General features: G+C 35.4%; 1 protein-coding gene across 1 annotated transcript; it reads right to left on the bottom strand.

Moving 5' to 3' along the window:
- Positions 1-5,823: 5,823 nt before the first annotated feature.
- trdc (T-cell receptor delta constant) lies at positions 5,824-19,177 on the bottom strand. Its single transcript, XM_055201740.2, has 6 exons — positions 19,030-19,177; positions 11,317-11,401; positions 8,553-8,628; positions 6,321-6,581; positions 6,119-6,205; positions 5,824-5,997 (listed from the first exon to the last, which is right to left on the bottom strand). The coding sequence occupies exons 2-6, from the start codon at positions 11,344-11,346 to the stop codon at positions 5,888-5,890; spliced, it is 564 nt and encodes a 187-aa protein (XP_055057715.2). The 5' UTR covers positions 11,347-11,401; positions 19,030-19,177; the 3' UTR covers positions 5,824-5,887.
- Positions 19,178-19,710: the final 533 nt, after the last annotated feature.

Raw genomic sequence — 19,710 nt, forward strand, 5'->3', positions numbered from 1 at the left:
CAAACCAAAGCACAAAAAAATGTGAACCCTGAAAATGTAGCCTATGTGAAGATAACAGTTCAAATGGGAGATAGATGGTAGTTCAGATCTTGAAATAGACAGCAGTGTTCTACTGGCCTAGTTTGACTTTGACATATGGGGCACATCTCATTATTTTTGTACATGGATAAGCAATGTCTGCACAAGAAGGGTTTATTTGTCCGTTTTGTAGATCTGCTCTGTTTGTAGCTCTAAAACCAAAAATTGAGCATACAATCTGGAATTCTTGGATTTCTAAGAAAATGTATAAGTAATTAAACACAGACCTTAGTTTAAATCAGACATTTATACCAAGTAGAGCTCTGTAAGGATTACACAGACTGTCCAATTTGTCAGGCCAGTAAACTCACACCTTTTGGTAGTTCTGGTTCTCATTTACAAAAAACTTACTTAAACACTGCTACTTGAGCAATTTTCTAAAGACACATATATCAAAATTTACTTCTGATGTATATGAAGGTGTGTGATTTTCAATGTTTGTGACTTTGACATTTTTGGTAGCACTTTACAAAAATTTTATTTGTTAATATTACTTGCGCACATTAGCTAACACTACACTGTAAAAAAATTCAGTAGAAATTACAATGTTATTGCAGCTGGGTTGCCGGTAATTTACCATAGATTTAAATTTATGTTATTGGCAAGAGTTGGTTCAAAGTTAAATACATTTTTAAATATTAACAAGTCTTTATCTTTACAGGATAAAACTATACAATAACAGCCTCACTCAAAGCATTCTGGGAACCAGAAATCATCATGAACCTTTTTCTGTTTTTTGCTTCAGATTTTGTTTTCCAGAATGTTTTGATTGATGCTGCTTTACATTAGCCCTACTCCGTAAATACAAAGACTTAATAAACGTTCAATGTTCATTCAACTTTGAACAAAATGTTGCCAGTAAAAAAACACAAATTCAAATCCACGGCAAGTCACCGGCAACCCAGCTGCAATTTCTACAGAATTTTTTTACAATGATCAATACTTCTATGCATTTATTAATTTTAGTAAATGTTCATTTCAGCACTTACTTATACACTTTTAACATAAAAGTTGTGTCTGTTAATATTAGTTATTGTTAAAACAAACAATAAACAGCAGTGTTGGTATATTAACTAGCATACAAAGTTTTTAAAATGCTGTGAAAATAGAGCACGGTGCAAGAGTCTTAGGCCGCCATCACCAGCTTTGTTGTTTTAGCAAAGTTTTAATGTCTATTTATATTTATTTTTCACTTTTTTTAAAATACAAACAGAAAATACAGGAAATATACACAAAATTAAAAACAAAACAATTTTCAGTAGTAAATGTCTTCTTCAGGCATCAGTGAGTATTTAGTGTGACCTCTCTTGGCACGAAACACATCTTGAGCTTTTATGAGGATACTGAAGTCATTTGATTAGAATTAGAAATTAGGATTTAATTTCATTTAGGTTTAAGAGATCCTGCGGTTTCCTGCTATTGCTCAAGTGGAAGGGGAGTTTACCCTAAATACAGCTTATACAGTTTTTAATACTACATACACATTTCCTGAGAAATAATTATATATGATCACTATACAATTGCAAAAACAACAAATCTAATGGTAGCATGGTGCACTAAGACTTTTGCACAGTACTGTATATTGTTAATTTGTTACCTAATTTAAAATTAAACCTAATTATAAAGTATTTGTTAATAATATAACTTGTTTGAAATACTGTTGGTCAGTTTCCAGGACCAGGTTAGAATAATCCAGGATTAGGCCTTAGTTATATCAGGACATTAAAGTAGTTTTTACAAACATACCTTACAAAAAGACAATACTGGTGTGAATTTTAAGACAAAACAATGGCATTTATATATAAGATATATCAGGGCAATGTGTTTTTAAAATAGAGGGAGCTGAAACATGCATTTTAGTCTAGTATAAGCCCTGCCCTGCAAACTGCCAAGTAATAATTTGGTACTGTAGTACTAATATTTTCCACTAGGGGTCACTGAAGTCTACAAAGAAGAACATTCAGAATTGCTGTGCAACATTCCAGTAAACACCACAAGAAGGCAGTATAATTCATAATCAATTACAAGGAAACTACCAAAAGCTGACTATTTTAACCTCCTAAAACCCGAGCATTGGTTTGGCTTGCCTTTTTGGGTTAGGAAAAACCAATAAATATAATAACCATTTTTTTTAACATAAAGCACTGTAATTATCCACATCTGTGTACAACAGATTCCAGTTACAGAGAATTAAGTATTATTGTGCAAACAACAAAAAATGTGATGTCCATGCTTCTCTTAATAAAAATGAATTAAAGAATGAATACTTTTATACATTTGGTATAAATTCAGTGATTTGAAGATAAAAATATACCTTGATGTCTCACAAGACTAATATACTAACCTAACATCTTAAATGTAATCAGTGGTCTAAAAAAAAGTGGTTTGACCATTTTTTTGTGGCAGAATTGTTTTTATCAATTTCAGTTAAAGTTGTGTAATATATTATAAATACTACAAAAAACTGTGGTGTTAGGCTTTAAGGCTTGTTTACAGCTGTCTCGCTCTCTATGCACACAGTGGAAATTTTTTTTTAAAACGCAGAGTTTCTTGGAAGCCAAAGCGAGCAGTAGATCTTAATCTGAAAGTGTGGGTTGAGTGTTTCTCTGCCACAAATGTGCTGTTGAAACTGTGGTTTAGACATACTCATATGAAACTTCACCTTCATAAATGCATTTTATTATTTTATATTTTTTTGGCATGATAATATTACAAGTAAAATGATTAAACAATCTGACAATGTTAATAGACAATGACAATAGGGAAAAATCTGTAACATCGCTGTGTAATAATTGTAAAATTATACTGTGACATTTTGGAAAAAATACAAAAAAAGTAACATCCTACTTTTTCTACCTTCAAAATGCATATATAAAAAATGAAAGCATTGCAAAGCATAATTTTTACTATAGCTCAGAAATTAATCTAAATGTCAAGAGAGTCTACAAAACACATTTTATTTGATCTACATATAATTTTCCTTTATGTAATATTAATTACCAAAGAGTTGCAAATATTGACATTGTGGCTTGCTATAAACACCCTTATCCAGGCACGTGCACACATAGACATCAAAGGGGGCTTGAGCACCTGCCCTTTTTATTCCTGGAGAGAAAGTGCCCTTTTTTCTGGGGTGCTTTTAAAAAAAAAGAATAATATGATCTTTATTCATATAACAACTGATGTCTGTCTGTTTCTTTTGTTTTTTACTTGTTGCTTATTTAATTTAACATGAATTTATTCAGGAATCATTTAAATGAGATTTAAACTCTTATATAAAGAAAAATAGCGCTATTTGTGGCACACAAACGGTTAACAGATGAGTCCCGCCTCCAAAATTCACATCGCTAATATGATTGGCTTTACCTTTCCTTAGTCCCGCCTCTCTAACGCACTTTGCTTTTTGATTGGCTTGTCTACACTCGTGCTGCATCATTCGCGCTTCAAGCGCCAAATCTCAGCCTGAACGAGACGCAATGTCCATGATTACACCGGTAAGTGTGTGAGGAAGAAAGCATTCTTATATTAACACTTTTATGCACAAAATATGGGACACGTTGTTACACATAACGATTCAGGGACATTGTTTTCCATGGCAATCCCATATTAAGCTGAAGAGTTGCAAACTTGTAACAGTGTAGTGTATGTAGTTTAAACAGACTGCTCAGAAAATAATAAAGCACAAACAATAAAATAATTGCTAACTGCAGTAGTAAGCTTTTTTGTTTGCGTTTTTTGTAATGGCTGTTAAATAAGTATAATGTGTTATACTGGAGTGCTGGAGTAGATTGGGGAGAAATCTGATGGTTCAGTATTTTACTTGCCCAGTCAGAATTTTCACTGACATCACAACAAAGTAAAATATAAAATACAAATAAAATAGGCCTAATCTATATTTTGTTGTTTCTGACATGTGTAACCCTAATAAATATGAAACCTAAGATTAAAGGTGCCATAGGATGTGTTGTTATAATATGTTAAATTGTTCTTTGACAATTACATAGAAGGTATGTTGCTTTATTAAGTGCAAAAATTGTCCAGAAACGTTTTTACATGTCTATTTACAACCCTAGAATTTGTCATTTTAATTAAATGGTCTATTTTTGCCCTATTTGAAAGGGTCATGAATAATAATGTTGAGCTCTGCTCTGAGGCTCATGCCAGAAGCTCACATTAGTAAACAGACCTTATATTTTGAGCCCTTATCAGACAAAAATACATTTTGAGTAACAACTAATCAGCTAAACGCTAGCATATGATATAGCATTTATTGGCATGTAGCACTAACTCAGCAGTCACAACTCTGTTATTAGCATTTTAACAAATTTGTAATTAATGTGTAATTTAATGTTTTTTTTTAAAACATGCACATTGTGTAATGGCTTCCTTTGCTAAACCTAGACTACTGAGGAGACCATGGTGTCTGTTTGAACTCATTATTTTGTAGACATCTTTTGAAAATTAAACAATTGTGTGAGTTTGAGGAAGATAAAATTAATTAACTTTTTTAATATTTTTTTTTTAAAAAGGAAGTCAAAATTGTGTTAATATATATACTTTTTGTTTAAAAAAAAGAAAAAAAAATACATAATTATTAGTGATGCTCCGATCGATCGGCCACCGATCGTAATCGGCCGATAACGGCATTAAATGACGCGATCGGCACTCGCTAAATTTGGCGATCTCATGAGCCGATTTTTCTGTTTACTTTTGTCATCATAGCGTTCCTGATGCGGCTGCAATTAGAGACCATTTTACACAGTGCGAGCATTTTGTAACCCATTGCTCATGTGCGACGTATAGATTTGGATTTCCCTCTCTGCCTTTACAGAGATATGCGTATTTTCTATGAGGACGCGCGATGCGTCTTCACATCCCTATCAAACAGCGTATACAACACATATCTATCGCGGACAATTGCATCCTCGTGCCGAAAGTTTATTACTTGCATTCGTTTTAAAGTTTTGAAGGTTTAAACATCCATTTTCCTCACAGCTGCTCTTGTTTGCGGACTATGAGGACACGCTCTGGTCCTCAGCGCAATGCGTCTTCACATCCCTATCAAACAGCGTATACAACACATATCTATCGCGGACAATTGCATCCTCATGCTAAAAGTTTATTACTTGCATTCGTTTTAAAGTTGTGAAGGTTTAAACTTCCATTTTCCTCACAGCTGCTCTTGTTTGCGGACACCCGGCGCACGCATACACAGCAGCCTGTCATCAGTTCACGTGAAGAGAGCGATCTCTCCCACGTCTTAAAGCTACAGTATCCTAATTCATCTCTCAATAAAATCACTCTCTGCTCATCAGTGAAGAACTGTTGTACTTCATACGAATGCGTGTATATTTAATTCATACAGTAAAGACTGTGAAGTGTTTTATTTTACTTTTAACAGACATAAACCTTTTTAAAGGCATATTACATTTCTCTTTGCAAGAAGAAATATTTGTTGTGCTTATTTATTTGATTCTCTATTAAAATAATAATATACCTAATTTATAGTTAGTTTCATTTCTACAAATGGTGTAAACTCTGCTAGATTATAGATAAAAGATTCCCATTCCACTGCCATTCTGTGATCGGCACTGATCGGCGACCGGCAGATCATGATCTTGGTGATCGGTAATTAGTGATCGGCCCCAAAAATGCTGATCGGAGCATCTCTAATAATTATGAAAGGTGCCCTTTATTTCACTTGAGCCCCTGCCCCTCAAAATTTCTGTGCACGTCCCTGCCCTTATCTGTGTAGAAACGTCCCAAATTGTTCAGATTCTACTAAAATTCATAATTAACAAATTTTACCTCAAACTAGAAATGCTTTGACAGACATCAATACATTGATTGCAACACATTTAGCAAGCAGAATTCTCAGACCTGTCACAAGTAGGGTCATGGAGTTCGTTTTAGGATTACCTGAAAAAAAAAACAAAAAAGAATATAAAATTTAAATGCACAAATTACAACATATCTGTATAAAATACATAAAATATAAAATGTAAATTGTATTGGTAAGAGTTTGTATTTGATTACTAACCAGTGTCTGTTGACACAGAGGGAGAATTAACAGGAGCGTTTGTTGGACAAGTCTTTGGAGTCTGGGAATTGTCTTTCTCATCTTTACCTGCAGAAAAACAATTGTCGATATTATTTATTTGTATTAATGAAGCTTTAAAAAATTATATCCAACAAAACAAAGTTTAAACAAAAAAACACTATGTTAAAACAAACTTCAGTACCTGTCACGGGACTGTCCGGAGTTGCCTCAACTTGATCAATTTTGCAATGTGTAATACTTTTTTGTTTAAAACCAGCATAATAATAAGTTTTAGTGCTTGTTGACAAGGCAGCATTTTCGGTTTTCAAACTGTCTGTAGGATCTTCATTTAGAATCATGGACTTATCTTTAGGAAAGAACCCGGCGGCCAGACAAATATCTTGTCCATCGGGTTCTACCGGGGACAGAATGGACAGTATTGGAGGAGTATCAGGTACATCTTCTGTGCAAAGAAAAAACAAGAGTTTTTAGCAGTTTTTCAATGCTTTGGCAAGACTGTATTTACTTCACATGAGGTAATACATTAAACAGTCAAATACACTGTACAAATACAAAACAGCAAAGAAAAAACTAGATAAATGGTCATCAAGACAAAAACTACACTGTTAAAAAATAAAACGTTTTTTTTTTCACTTAAAAGTATAAGTTAAAAAAGCTTAATTTTTAGGTGTTACCAACTAAAGTAATTTTGAAGTTTTTAGTTGATCCAACTTTTTACAGTGTAGTTTTCAGCAGTTTTTCTGTCATTTATCAAGAATGTATTTACTTCACATAATACACCTGGGCAGTAAAATACACTCTTTACATACAAAAGCATGTTTAATATTTGAAAAGCAAAGAAAAAAAACTACACTGTAAAAAGTGAAAAGTTAGATCAACTTTAAAAAATGACTTTTTTAATAAATTTTTCAACTTGAACTGTTTGCAAAGTATTTTTCATATAAAAGTATACGCTGAAACAACGTATTTTTTTAAGTTGATCCAACTTTTCACTTTTTACAGTGTAGTTTTCAGCAGTTTTTCAGTCATTTATCAAGAATGTATTTACTTCACATAATACACCTGGGCAGTAAAATACGCTCTTTACATACAAACAGCATGTTTTATATTTGAAAAGCAAAGAAAAAAAACTACCCTGTAAAAATTGAAAAGTTGGATCAACTTTAAAAATGACTTTTTTAATACATTTTTCAACTTGAACTTTCACAAATTATTTTTCATATAAAAGTATAAGTTGAAACAAAGTATTTTTTTTAAGTTGATCCAACTTTTCACTTTTTACAGTGTAGTTTTCAGCAGTTTTTCAGTAGTTTTTCTGTCATTTATCAAGACTGTATTTACTTTACATGGGGTAATACATTAAACAGTAAAATACGCTGTATAAATACAAACAGCATGTTTTATATATGAGATGCAATCATTATTTCAAAAAAAAAAAACTACATTGTTAAAAAGTGAAAAGTTGGATCAACTTTAAAAATGACTTACATTTTTCACAAGTATTTTTCACTTCAACATATTTTTTAGGTGATACCAACTAAACTCATTTTTAGTAAGTCCAATTTTCACTTTTACAGTGTAGTTTTCTGCAGTTTTCAAGTCATTCATCAAGACTGTATTTACTTTACATGGGGTAATACATTAAACAGTAAAATACGCTGTATAAATACAAACAGCATGTTTTATATTTATTTTAAAGACAAAACTACACTTAAAAAGTGAAAAGTTGGATCAACTTTAAAAATGACTTACATTTTTTTAACTTAAACACATTTTTTAGGTGTTACCAACTAAAGTCATTATTTTAGTTAGCCCAACTTTTCACATTTTACATTGCAGTTTTCAGCAGTTTTTAGTCATTCATCAAGACTGTATTTACTTCACATTGGGTAGTAAAATACGCTGTACACATGCAAAACAGTATGTTTTATCTTTGCAAAGCAATCATTATTTCAGTTCAAGCCTTGAAATCATTTGATGCAGAAAATATCAGGCTATGAACAAATGAAATTACCGCACATGCTTGCATTAGAGGAACAAGCATCGGCACCGTTTGTGATCACTTTTAAGCTGAACACATTACTTCAAGACCAAATCCTAGGATTATTTTTAACTCAGTTCAACAGCACATGTTTTGGAGTAAAAGCTTGTGATAAATAAACAGAAAAACTTACTTGGTACGACGGTGAGGGATATCGGCTTTCCGAATGTTAAAGGATCAGTAGCTGAAAATGCACCGCTACGGTAACCCTTACAAAAACACCTCAGACTCTACATCCACCATATGACTTACAAACTGCCCTAAACCAGCCCAGTGAACTAAAACTAAGTGATCAAAAATCCTGCTTTCACTAAATTAGGTGAATGGGTTGAACAACTGCATTACAACATTATTAAAAATTGATTTACTTACTTGGTGTGACGGTGAGACGGATGGGATCTCCAAAAGTTAGTGGGGTCTCCACTTCATTCAGCCCCCTGACAATATCCTTCAGTAATAGAAACTATCCTAACATCTCAAGAAACATATTATAAAGTGATCTGAACTGATGATGTAAAGTATCCAGTTGAAAAATTCAAGGATGCAATATTTTACAATATTTCCAGTTGATGGTGTGTAGCCATGTTCATTCTTCACCAACTCCATTTTAAACACATGCAGGTAGCTGGAACAAAACCTTTTGAATTTAATACAACAACATTGAGAGTATCCATCCTGTGGTGGTCCAGACATCCAGTTTGATTGATTAAGTACTACTTTATAATTCTAGTTCATAAGCAGACAATCATCAGTTTTTGTACGGCGCGCAATGTAAAATATAGCACTGTGGTAACCCCCCCACGACAGAAAACGCCAGTACAAAATCTACATGCCGATTAAACCGCTATCTAAAGGGTTTGTCTTACAACAAAGTTAAAGAAATACAGTTTCCTTAAGTAAAATGTGAAAGATAGTCTTCCCAAAAAGTTTCTGATTAAAATCCAGAGTCAAAAATGAGACAGAGCAGTCTGAGGAGAATCACTAAGAGCAGTGACAGACTGAAGTGACTCTGTGATGTTCACGCAGAGGTTTTTGTACGAGTCCAAACCAGAAATGAATCACTGTGGTACCCCAGTCCACACAGTGGTATATGTTTCAACAAAAACCCACAACATTTTACCGTGTGAAAGCAGAACGGCAAGTAAAAAACTTCAGACAACATTTGAAAGGACAGATTTGTAGTTGCATACTTAATATTTAAATGGATTGATACAACAAAGATCCCAATAATCAAAATAATTACATAGTTACAAATAATACATTTTTAAGAGCAATTTGTTGATGATCACTTGCTTAAAATATTGCATTTTCACATAAACACACATGAAACGTGTTACGAAAGTAAAATAAAACATTTCACTGTAAAAAAATTCTGTTGAAATGACAGTATAACTGTACCCGGTAACTTACTGTAGATTTTACATTTATGTTATTTACAAGCAACAGTTTGTTTAATGTTAAATGAACATGAAACATTTTCAGTATTTATCTTCTACAGTACGTTACTGGCAACCAGCATGATTACAGCTACTTTTTACACTGTTAACGTTTTGAAACATAACAAACTTAAAGCGCTAGTCAGCAAATAATGAAAATAACCAAATCATGAATAATAACTAGCTTCCGGTAGCAACCAATGAGCATTATGCGTAGCATATGATGCGTAAGATCCGGTGAGAATAGACTCTCGAGAACCGTGCGTTGTGAATTGTTTTAGCTATAGATAGGGATAACTCGATATCCTCTTATCTTATATCAAAATCATCCACCATTTTCTTTCAAATCTTTGGTTTAGACTTCTTATTCATGACTGCCGTTGTTTTGGTCTCTCCTTTATGTTCGTCACACTGCCACTACGTCACTACGCATTGTACGCTACGCTACATTCTATGCAGAAACTTTATGGTAAATGCACAGTTTATAAAGTTTTAAACATGGTTATTTTTCTTGCCAAATCACATCGATTACCCACAGAAGGCCTTTACCGACCCACTGGAGCCATTTGGATTACTTCTGTGAAGGATGGATGCACTTTTGGGGGCTAAAAGTCATGCACCATGTTTACTATCGTTATAAAGTTTGGAAGAGTCAGGATTCTTTTTAAATAACTCAAATTGTGTTTGTCCGAAAGATGATGGACATAAGAATCTCGGATGGCTTGAGGGTGAGCAAATCATGGGGTAATTGTATTTATTATCTCTCTAACTGAACATCATGTAAAAGATGAATTGGTTTGCATAGATCTATTAGGTTCAACAAAATTATCATGAAGGTCAGATAAGTGGCAAATATGCCTGATCGTTTCAACAAAGTTAAACTTTAAAGCTCACGTAACACACGCTGTTTCTGCATTTCTGATGTTAATCTGGAGAGTAGAGTCTTTAGTTTAATCAGATTTATAAAAGAAAGATTAGCTTTACAGAATCTTTCCGATAACGTACGAAAAAATGAAGAAGGAGGAGTTACTACCGAGGGAGGAGCGAGTACGAGTCATACAACACTATACAACACTGTTTAAATTATAATTCACTATCTGTTCATGTCATTTATATAATATGCACGCGCTTGTTTCCAACATAAGACAGAAGTCTTACTTACTGCATGCAACTTGTGACCCGGTTGGGATATCCAGCGCATCAAACACACACGCAAAACTCCGCTGCTACCCCGTATAATAAACTATATACATTGTTTCCATAAGGCTGGATTTCTTCTCCTTACATCCAAAAACACACTTCTTCATTCATGCCATTGTTGAGTTTTGAAATTAAACCAAGCTGTGTCGCGTGATATGATGTTTGCAAGTTCTAGCGTCTCCCGCTGATTGACGGGTGGGCGGGGTTTTCCAGGGGAAGTGCCCATAAAAAGAAGTTATACGTATAGAAACCCCTGAAACATCAGCTGGACCCGTACTCGAAAAAAACTTTCCGAAACTTGTAGGAACCCTGGTGAAGTGCATTCAGCACAGAAATACTCTGTAACACACCAACTGCTTTTTTGACACTTTGCCTACGTTTAGCATGAGGAAACAACTCTATAACTGTGTTAATAAGTCAGAATGCATGAAATACTACTGAACCACCCCTTTAAAGCAGAAAGAGACACTAATAAATGTGTATGTAACACGGGTACTTACAGTCAGGTAAATCTGCATCCTTACAACCATTAAAAATGTAGAGCTCTCTGTATTCTAATAAGAAAAAATCTTGGTCTTCTGGGAGCTATAGTAAAACAAGAAAATAACAAACAATGTAACTCGTTCTTAAACAGCATGTGGTTAACATTATTCACACCTCTGGTGATAGACACCACAAACAGTCACTGTTGTGTTGATATTCAATATAGAAAAACTATTGTAAGTGTGACTGTAGTTTTACATTTAAAGGTCACGTTCTTTCTAATCCCATTTTTTAAACCCTAGTTAGTGTGTAATGTTGCTATAATAGCATAAATAATACCTGAAAATGATAAAGTTCAAAATTCACTGCCAGGCAATATTTTTTCATTAACAGAATTTGCCTTACAGCCTATACAGCAAATGGACGGTTTGGACTACAGCCCTCTACTTCCTGCTTTAATGACGTCACTAGAACAGTTTTTTGACTAAACTCCACCCACAGGAATATGTCAGTCGCCAGCTAAGCTAACGGCAAGCTAAGCTGCTGTCGAATCACAACACACTAAACAAACTACACAATCAGAACTCATTATGTATTTCTGAAGGAGGGACTTCATAGAATAAGGAAGACATCAGCCTGTTTTTAGGACAGTGAAAGCAGCGTTATACATATAAATAAATTGTGTGAAAAATGGCCCGTTTTTTACACGTGAAACATGAACACATGTTATATTGTGCAGTGTAAACAGAATCAAAGCTTCAAAAATACAGAAAGAACGGGACCTTTAAACATTTAGCAGACACTTTTATCCAAAGCGACTTTAGTAATAAAAACAATAGAGCGATTTGTACTAAGGAGCCAATAACATGTTATGGTACAAATTTTCAACAATTTTTAAAGAAATATATGCTTAAAGTCGAAAATATAACGAAATGGTGGGATTTCTACAAGGAAGCTAAGATCAAACCTAAATCTCAAACATAATTTCATAATTCAGTTTTTTCATTCCGTTGAATGAAAAAGCGCTATTATTGGCGAATAGCTAAAAACAACTTCTCACTTTCTGTGGCAAACAAAAATCTATTAAGCATTTATAATGAAATTGATTTCATCTGTAATTTATTTATTTTCAACAGGACGCCACGCAGGCAAAGAGGTTTGCATCATAAACCTATTACTTGGTTATATGTTGTGCATACCGGAGAGCCCGAAACTAAACCCGTTAAAGGAGAAGTAAGTCCACTTGTATGAAAAAGTTATGATTAACGTGAAAACAAACCATACGTGGCGTGGGTCTGCACTGACGTCTGCACTAAAGTGACTGATACTTGGAAGTTGCAACAAAGTCTATGAATAGAACTGAAAAGAGACGATCTAGCCTACAGAGGTAGAGCCCTGCACGGGCCAAAAACTCCAGCCCTAACCCAGCCCCGGCCCGTAGTGTTCAAGCTCTACCCGACCCCAGCCCGACAATGCCTGCAATTTTTTCAGCCCGAACCCGACCTGACCCGAGACCAATATCAATCACTTTTAAGCTCTCTCTGACGCGCACGCTCTTTGATGCGTGCTCTCTCTCTCGGACGCCCGCTCTCAGATGCACGCCGTCTCTGCTACACACGCAAACACACACACACACAATGAGGAGAGACCCTAAAATAAGCCCGAGCCCGACCCGACGGGCTTGCAGGGCTCTATACAGAGGCTACATAGTAGCATCACCTGCTGTACGCAAACACCACGGCTGTCAGCGGACATATAGAACCAAGAATTTTTTTTTAGAAAATATGAGAAGTTAATGTGGGTGATTCTCACGAAAACTTGGTTTTAAAAATGTCAAGCATGAAAATGTAAAAATTGCTTAAATTTACTTTTTTTCCCACCAGACATTGAAAAACAAAGTCTGGAGTAAATGGGAACATTCATTTAAAAACTTTTACTTATCATTTAACACTTTTTGTAACATAATTTTAAAAAATGAGTCCTAAAAAATCTCATTACCGCAACAGTCAGAAAACATCAACACTGACATAATTTTCAAAATGACATGACAAACCTGAAAGAACATAATTTGGAGATTCTGCACATGCATTTAAAATCAAAGTATTATGCGTCTATTAATTAAATTAACATGTAATAAGCATCTGTTGCGGTAATGATAATCAAAATGTCGTGTAAGCATTCTGACAAGACAATATTTCAAATTAACTGTAAAAAAAAATGATCTTACCTGTTAGCCATCTTGAAGTAACTGGTCCATGTGCTTGGTCACTCAAAATCAAACTTTATTAAAATTCTGTATGTGTGCTTAAACTGTTCTCAAAAAATGTTGCGGAAGATGAGAACATCAGGCATGGACACATCATTTTCCAAATTTTTCTTCATTATTATTATACATGAATATTCAGTAAATAGCAAAACATCCATTTATTTTTTTTCTTAATATTTTTGTGTTAATTTGATTAAATTACAACATAACGCATGTTCAAACACAGCCGGACACATTGCGGTAATGAGAATTTCAGCAGAAAATGAGATAAAATGTACAATTATATATAATTCTGATGCTTTTTAATGTTACTATATTACACATTTTAAAGCTAAAATCATTAGTGCCGTGGTGTTTCAATGGTTTCGTGAGAATCACCCATGTAGACTAGACTAACCAACAGAAAATCTATTTAATCAACTTTAGAAATATACAAAAGTAAAACGCAACATACACAGAATATTATTAATATAATAATAACTCCTTAAAGAACAATAGGGTCCTCGCACCTCGGTGCTCGGGCCCTAATAAAAGTTAGCTGTGTTCCAATTCGAAAGTTGTGACCTCCGAAGGCTGCATTCGAATGGGGCTTACACATCAAATGCAAATTCAAGGATATGCACAAGTAGAAAGTCAATGCAAAGACACGAATAGATGCGAACTCAAGCTGGGCGGTGCGAATGACGCGAATTTGGTTGCGCAAATACCACAAAAACACACGCTATTCACCTCAAACATGTCTTTGCGCAAGTTGAAAATATTCAACAAGCAAAAAATTTGCATGACACAGAGTTAAATTCTGTGAGTTATCTAGAGCGAGGAACGCGATGCTTCGCATTTGGTGCGTACGAAGCATATAAGGGGCCAATCACACAGAGCGTGTTTTTAACAGTTCTAGAAAAGGTATCATGTTGGCATTTGTATTATAATAGTTTTACTACAAATATCATGCACTGTAAAAATGTTTTCTTGGTTAGAATTTAAAGACAACCAGGTAACTTACTTTTTTTAGTTGATGCACACTCGATGTTGTAATTTTTTTATGAATAATTCAATGGACCAGAGTCAATTATTTTGCTTATACCACGGTTACAACACCATAAGAGATTGTGTTATGACATTGGATGTTTTTTAAGACATTTGACAGGTTTTATCCTTAAAATGGTAGGGGAAACTACCCCTAAAAGTTTTAGACATTTGTAAATACTGTGTAATTAAAGCTTTAACTGGATTTTTTTACTTTACCATTGAAGTACGTCTAGACAAAATTAGAACGATTAAAAATCACAAAATTTATGCAGAAATAAAATACAAATGTGCTGCCAAGCATGTGAAAATAGGATCCAGGGTAACAGTGATATAAAAACATCCTGCAATTAAGTACTTTAGTGTAGTTCAACACATGTAATTCATCATACAGGTGCATTGGGTAAAGTGCAGAAGGCTGTCAAGAAATGACAGAGAGTCTGAAATGCAGAATAATGGAGTAGGAAACAGGCACACATTTTGTAATTTGACATATGAGTTTATGTAGAGGCGTATCATAGATTGAGTCAATGTGGCTCCCGAGTACACACTGAAATATTCAGTGTCAAAAACGGTTCAAAAGAGTTTGCATTAAGGTGAAAGATGATAAGGCAGCTGGCATATGTGGTAAGCAGATCTTAAACCATTCTGGTTTCCTGTCAGGAAGTGGGTGAGGGGAAGAACCCATTCCCGTGCATTTCTAGAGAGCATACAAAGCTCACAAGGCCTATGTCTGTGATTTAAAGTAAGTTATAGTTCATTACTTTTAGCTTTACAATTTTTGCAAAAATTGCAGAAAAAAAGGACACTCAAAATTAAGTTTTGAGAATTTAATCATTTACCAGACCTAACCTTCATATTTTAAAACTTTTGTGTGCTGCTGCGCATCCATGTGTGTGATAAGCAAACGTGCGTTGTCGTCCCGTTTATAGGCGCATATTACTAATATGCTCATTAAATAACAAAAACAATATTGGGTAGTCTATTTTAGTTGCCTAAAAATAGCAACGCTAGGGCTGGGATAAACGATTATTTTTTTAAACGATTAATCTAGCGATAATTTTTTCGATGCATCAATTAATCTAACGATTCATTTTATCAGTCCGATTCGACTTCGATTCGATTCGATTCTCGATTATCTCCCCATTAATTAACTAATAGCAATTTATACATGTTGATTTACATATCTGAATGTAAACATTTCAATATATGTTCATTGCTCTTAAAATAAAAAAAAAGACTATACAAGCTAAATACTGCATTCTTAGTCAGAGGTAGCATTCAATAAAGCGTTTGCAGCTCATACTGTGCAGTTTAGTAACAGTATAAAAATCTCAAGTTCAAATTACTTTATTTTACATGCATTTATGAGCAAAACCTCTTCAATGTGCCTTTTGATGGTCAGTCAGTGTAACTTTTATAACTTGATTTGTTTAACCCACATTGTTTTCGTGCTGTTCTAGTCCATTTAATGACAGATATAAACACAATTATAGACTTAAGAAGCACATATATTATTAAATCTCTTTCTCTTAAGTTTGTTAAGATAGACTAGGACTCATTTACTGCTGTACAGAGAGTGAATGAAAGCGCAGTCTTCTGGCAACAGTGACATATTTCATTGCTTTCTGTTAAATTGCTCAAAGTCATGACTGTTTAAAACACACTTCACATTCATGATTTTAAGGTAAAATGACACTTTTTCGCGTCAATCCACGAGCATTTAAACCATAAACAAAGCACTTTCACTTTAATTGAGCATGAGCAGTGCAGCAGAACCGACGCAGAAACGATTGCAGCACTGTTGCTACAGAGCCACGAGCTCGCGCTGCTCATGCGGCGGGGTGCATGCTTGTTAACATGGGCGCTGAAAAAAACACGCGCCGCCTTTTTGGGTCTGACGTATTCTACGGCGCCGCCTTTTTGGGTCTGACGAATCGACTCGCATATTTTGCGTCGACGTATTTTTTGCGTCGACGTCGTCGATTACGTCGACGCGTTGTCCCAGCCCTAAGCAACGCGCCAACAATGCGCCTGAACACACCTCGTTTTTAGTACAGAAAGCCCATGGGCGCCATATTGGGCACAAATGCATTTGCTATTTAAACAATTTGGACTCTAAGGGCCCTATTTTAAGGATCTAAGCGCATTGTCTAAAGCACACAGCGTACGGTATAAACAGGCATGTCCAATTCCATTTTTGCAAATTTAACGACAGGACAAATTGTTTGTGCGCCAAGTGCATTGTCTAAAAAGGTTGTTCCTATTTTCGTAATGAGTAATGGGTGTGTTTTGGGGAAACGTGCAATAAACCAATGAGAGTCTCAGCTCTCATCCCCTTTAAAAGCAAGTTGCGCTGGCGCCATGGCGATTCCTTATTTAGATGGCGGAATTTATCAAATAAAAAACTAAGCGGAGGAAGAAGACCACCAGTTTAAGATTGATATAAAAAAATTGCGTTGTTTTCATTTGTATCGAAATTGCTCTTTTTTAGTATTAAAACCTTTAAAAGTCGTTTTATTTCAGTCATGGAAGTAAAATTAGCAGGCTTTTAATTGATGTATATGTATCAGTGTTATCTTAAGGGCACACCGCGGAACTTTTTGGCCACTAGGGGGCGCTAGACATGTATTTTTCACGCCTAGCGCCCCTAGAGGCCACAAGGGCCGCAGCACTGTCGCAAAGGAAAAGAACTGGCCAATAATAAAATTTATGCTGAGTATTTTCTTGTTGTTGACTGGCCTACGCTATGCCCATTTTTGATGCGCGTTATTCAATATTTTTCCCGTCCTGCAGTAATGTTTTTATAAGATCTTTTGTCCCCACCACTTTTCAACACAAACTGACGCCCCTGTTGTGTAGCATACCATGTCAGTGTATTGATTCATTGTCCCTAAATGGTTTGCAAGAGACATTTAATACACTTATAATTAATATTAAATAAAGTAAGCGTATTTAACCAAGACGTATGCTAAACTGAGCGTATTCATCTGTCAATACGAAACGCGACTTTGGCCATTCTAATTAATGATCGGAAGAACGCGTATCGATCAAAGTTACTGTAAAATATGCACGCATGTCCATTTAAACTCAATTTTGGTCAAATGTGGATTATATCATGACACTGGCAAGAATATGGTTACATGTAAATATGCCGTACCAAGTATGACAACGCTACATTCAACTGCTTTTGATATAAGGTGTTTTTTTCACTTTCTGAAAAGTTACCGTTTTGGACATACGTGAGTTTCATCAGGCAGCGACGATATGCATATCACATAAGTGTTTTTAAATATGAAAAATGAAGGATTTCAAATGTAAAAGATTATTATTGAGTCTCTTGGACATAAATGAGGACTAATTATGAGACATTAGGGGGCGGTTTCCCGGACAAGGATTAGACTAGTCCTAGACTAAAATAAATGTAAGAGCTGTCCAAACGGAAAACAACTTGCACTGACATATCTTAAAATACATCAGTGCCCTTTGTTCTACCTTAAAATTCACACCAGTAATGTTTTTAGTAAGGCATGTTTGTTAAAACTAGTTATATTTCCTAACTAAATTAAGGCCTAGTCCTGGTTTAAGCTAATCCCTGTCTGTGAAACCACCCCTAGAAGGCATAAAGCTGGGCTATTCAAATCTTACCCTGGAGGGCCGGAGAACTACAGAGTTTAGGTCCAACCCTAATCAAACTTACCCACCTGTGATTAGGCTTGTTCGACATCATGCGGCGCCGCAAAGACCGACAGCCGGGTGACGTCAAAGTTCCGCGGGAGCGATTTAACAGCAGACTCTTTTGTATGGTTTCGCGAATCGCTCTCGCGGTACTTTGACGTCATCCGGCTGTCGATTCTTGCGACGCCGTATGAAGTCGAACAAGCCTATTGTCTAGTGATCATGAGGACCTTGATTAGCTTGCTCATAGGTGTTTGATCAGGGTTGGAGCTAAACTCTGCAGTGCTCTGGCCCTCCAGGGTAAGATTTGAATAGCCCTGGCATAAAGAGCTGCTTCATCTGTAGCCTGGTAAGTAAATAAATGTTTTGCTCTAAACAAATGCAAACATTGCATGTTTGTTTTTTTAATGCTACCCCATAGATTAATTGTATATGATGACCCTGTACTACGGGATATGGTGAGATGACCAAAAAAAATCGCCACGTTTTATTTTGTGCCACCATAACGTAACTTACTCATGTTACAGTCTTTAAATATGAAAAACATGAAAGTGTTTGGTGCCTTCTAAATTCATCCCTGTTTGGATCAAATCCGAAATGAATGTACAAAGATTAAGTGTACGCATTGAAAAAAATGTATGCATTAATTCGTCTAAGTTGAGGTAAGAACATAGTAAAAAAATGAAAAACGGTCTTGTTTTCCTTTAATGTAACGTTAAGTGTGATGCTTATGGTTGTAAGTAGATTTTATTTACCATACCTTGTCTTCATTTCCACAAAGCAAGAATCCAAACAGCGGTCAAAAAACAGTGTGCGCACTTTCCCTCCAGCAACACCTGTTACCCCGAAGGAAGGTTCCTACTGATATTATGTGAAATGTTACACAATAGTGACCCCTACTGGACACCTGTGCATGACAACAAAATGACTCTTACAACAGCTAATTGACCAATCAGAATCAAGAACTGGAACTAACCATTAGGTGTGCTCTCGACTTCATGCGGCGCTATTAGTGCAGACCAATCGGCGGCTGGCTCGAAGCAGTGCATGTAGATTAGAAATTTTGTCCGACTTGAGCTGACTTATAGCATTAAAGCTTCTCTCGAGCGGCTGCACGGAGTTCTGATGACGACACAGCTCTTCGTGTTGGTCGCCTGACTGATGACAACGATCACGTATGTTTCATGTTTAATACAACCTTCAGTTCCACTAATAAACATTAGGCTTGTTTGATTTCATGCGGCACGGACCAACAGCAGGATTACGTCAAAGTTCCGCGAGAGCGATTGAAAAGCAGACTCCTTCGTATGCTTTCGCGAATCGCTCTCGCGGTACTTTGACGTCATCCTGCGGTCAATTCTTGCGGTGCCACATGAAGTCGAACAAGCCTACTATTATTTTATGTTTTTTATATCAGGTAAAACTCGAGGGGCAACCTTCC

The sequence above is a fragment of the Misgurnus anguillicaudatus genome, chromosome 2, assembly GCF_027580225.2.
Source record: "Misgurnus anguillicaudatus chromosome 2, ASM2758022v2, whole genome shotgun sequence".
Classification (NCBI taxonomy): Eukaryota; Metazoa; Chordata; class Actinopteri; order Cypriniformes; family Cobitidae; genus Misgurnus; species Misgurnus anguillicaudatus.

Coding starts and splice junctions, on each gene's coding strand:
- trdc (XM_055201740.2), bottom strand. CDS start 11,346: ATGGTTGTAAGGATGCAGATTTACCTGACT. Junction 8,629..11,316: donor GGATGCAGATTTACCTGACT/GTAAGTACCCGT, acceptor CTATTACTGAAG/GATATTGTCAGGGGGCTGAA. Junction 6,582..8,552: donor CCGTCTCACCGTCACACCAA/GTAAGTAAATCA, acceptor TTCTTTGCACAG/AAGATGTACCTGATACTCCT.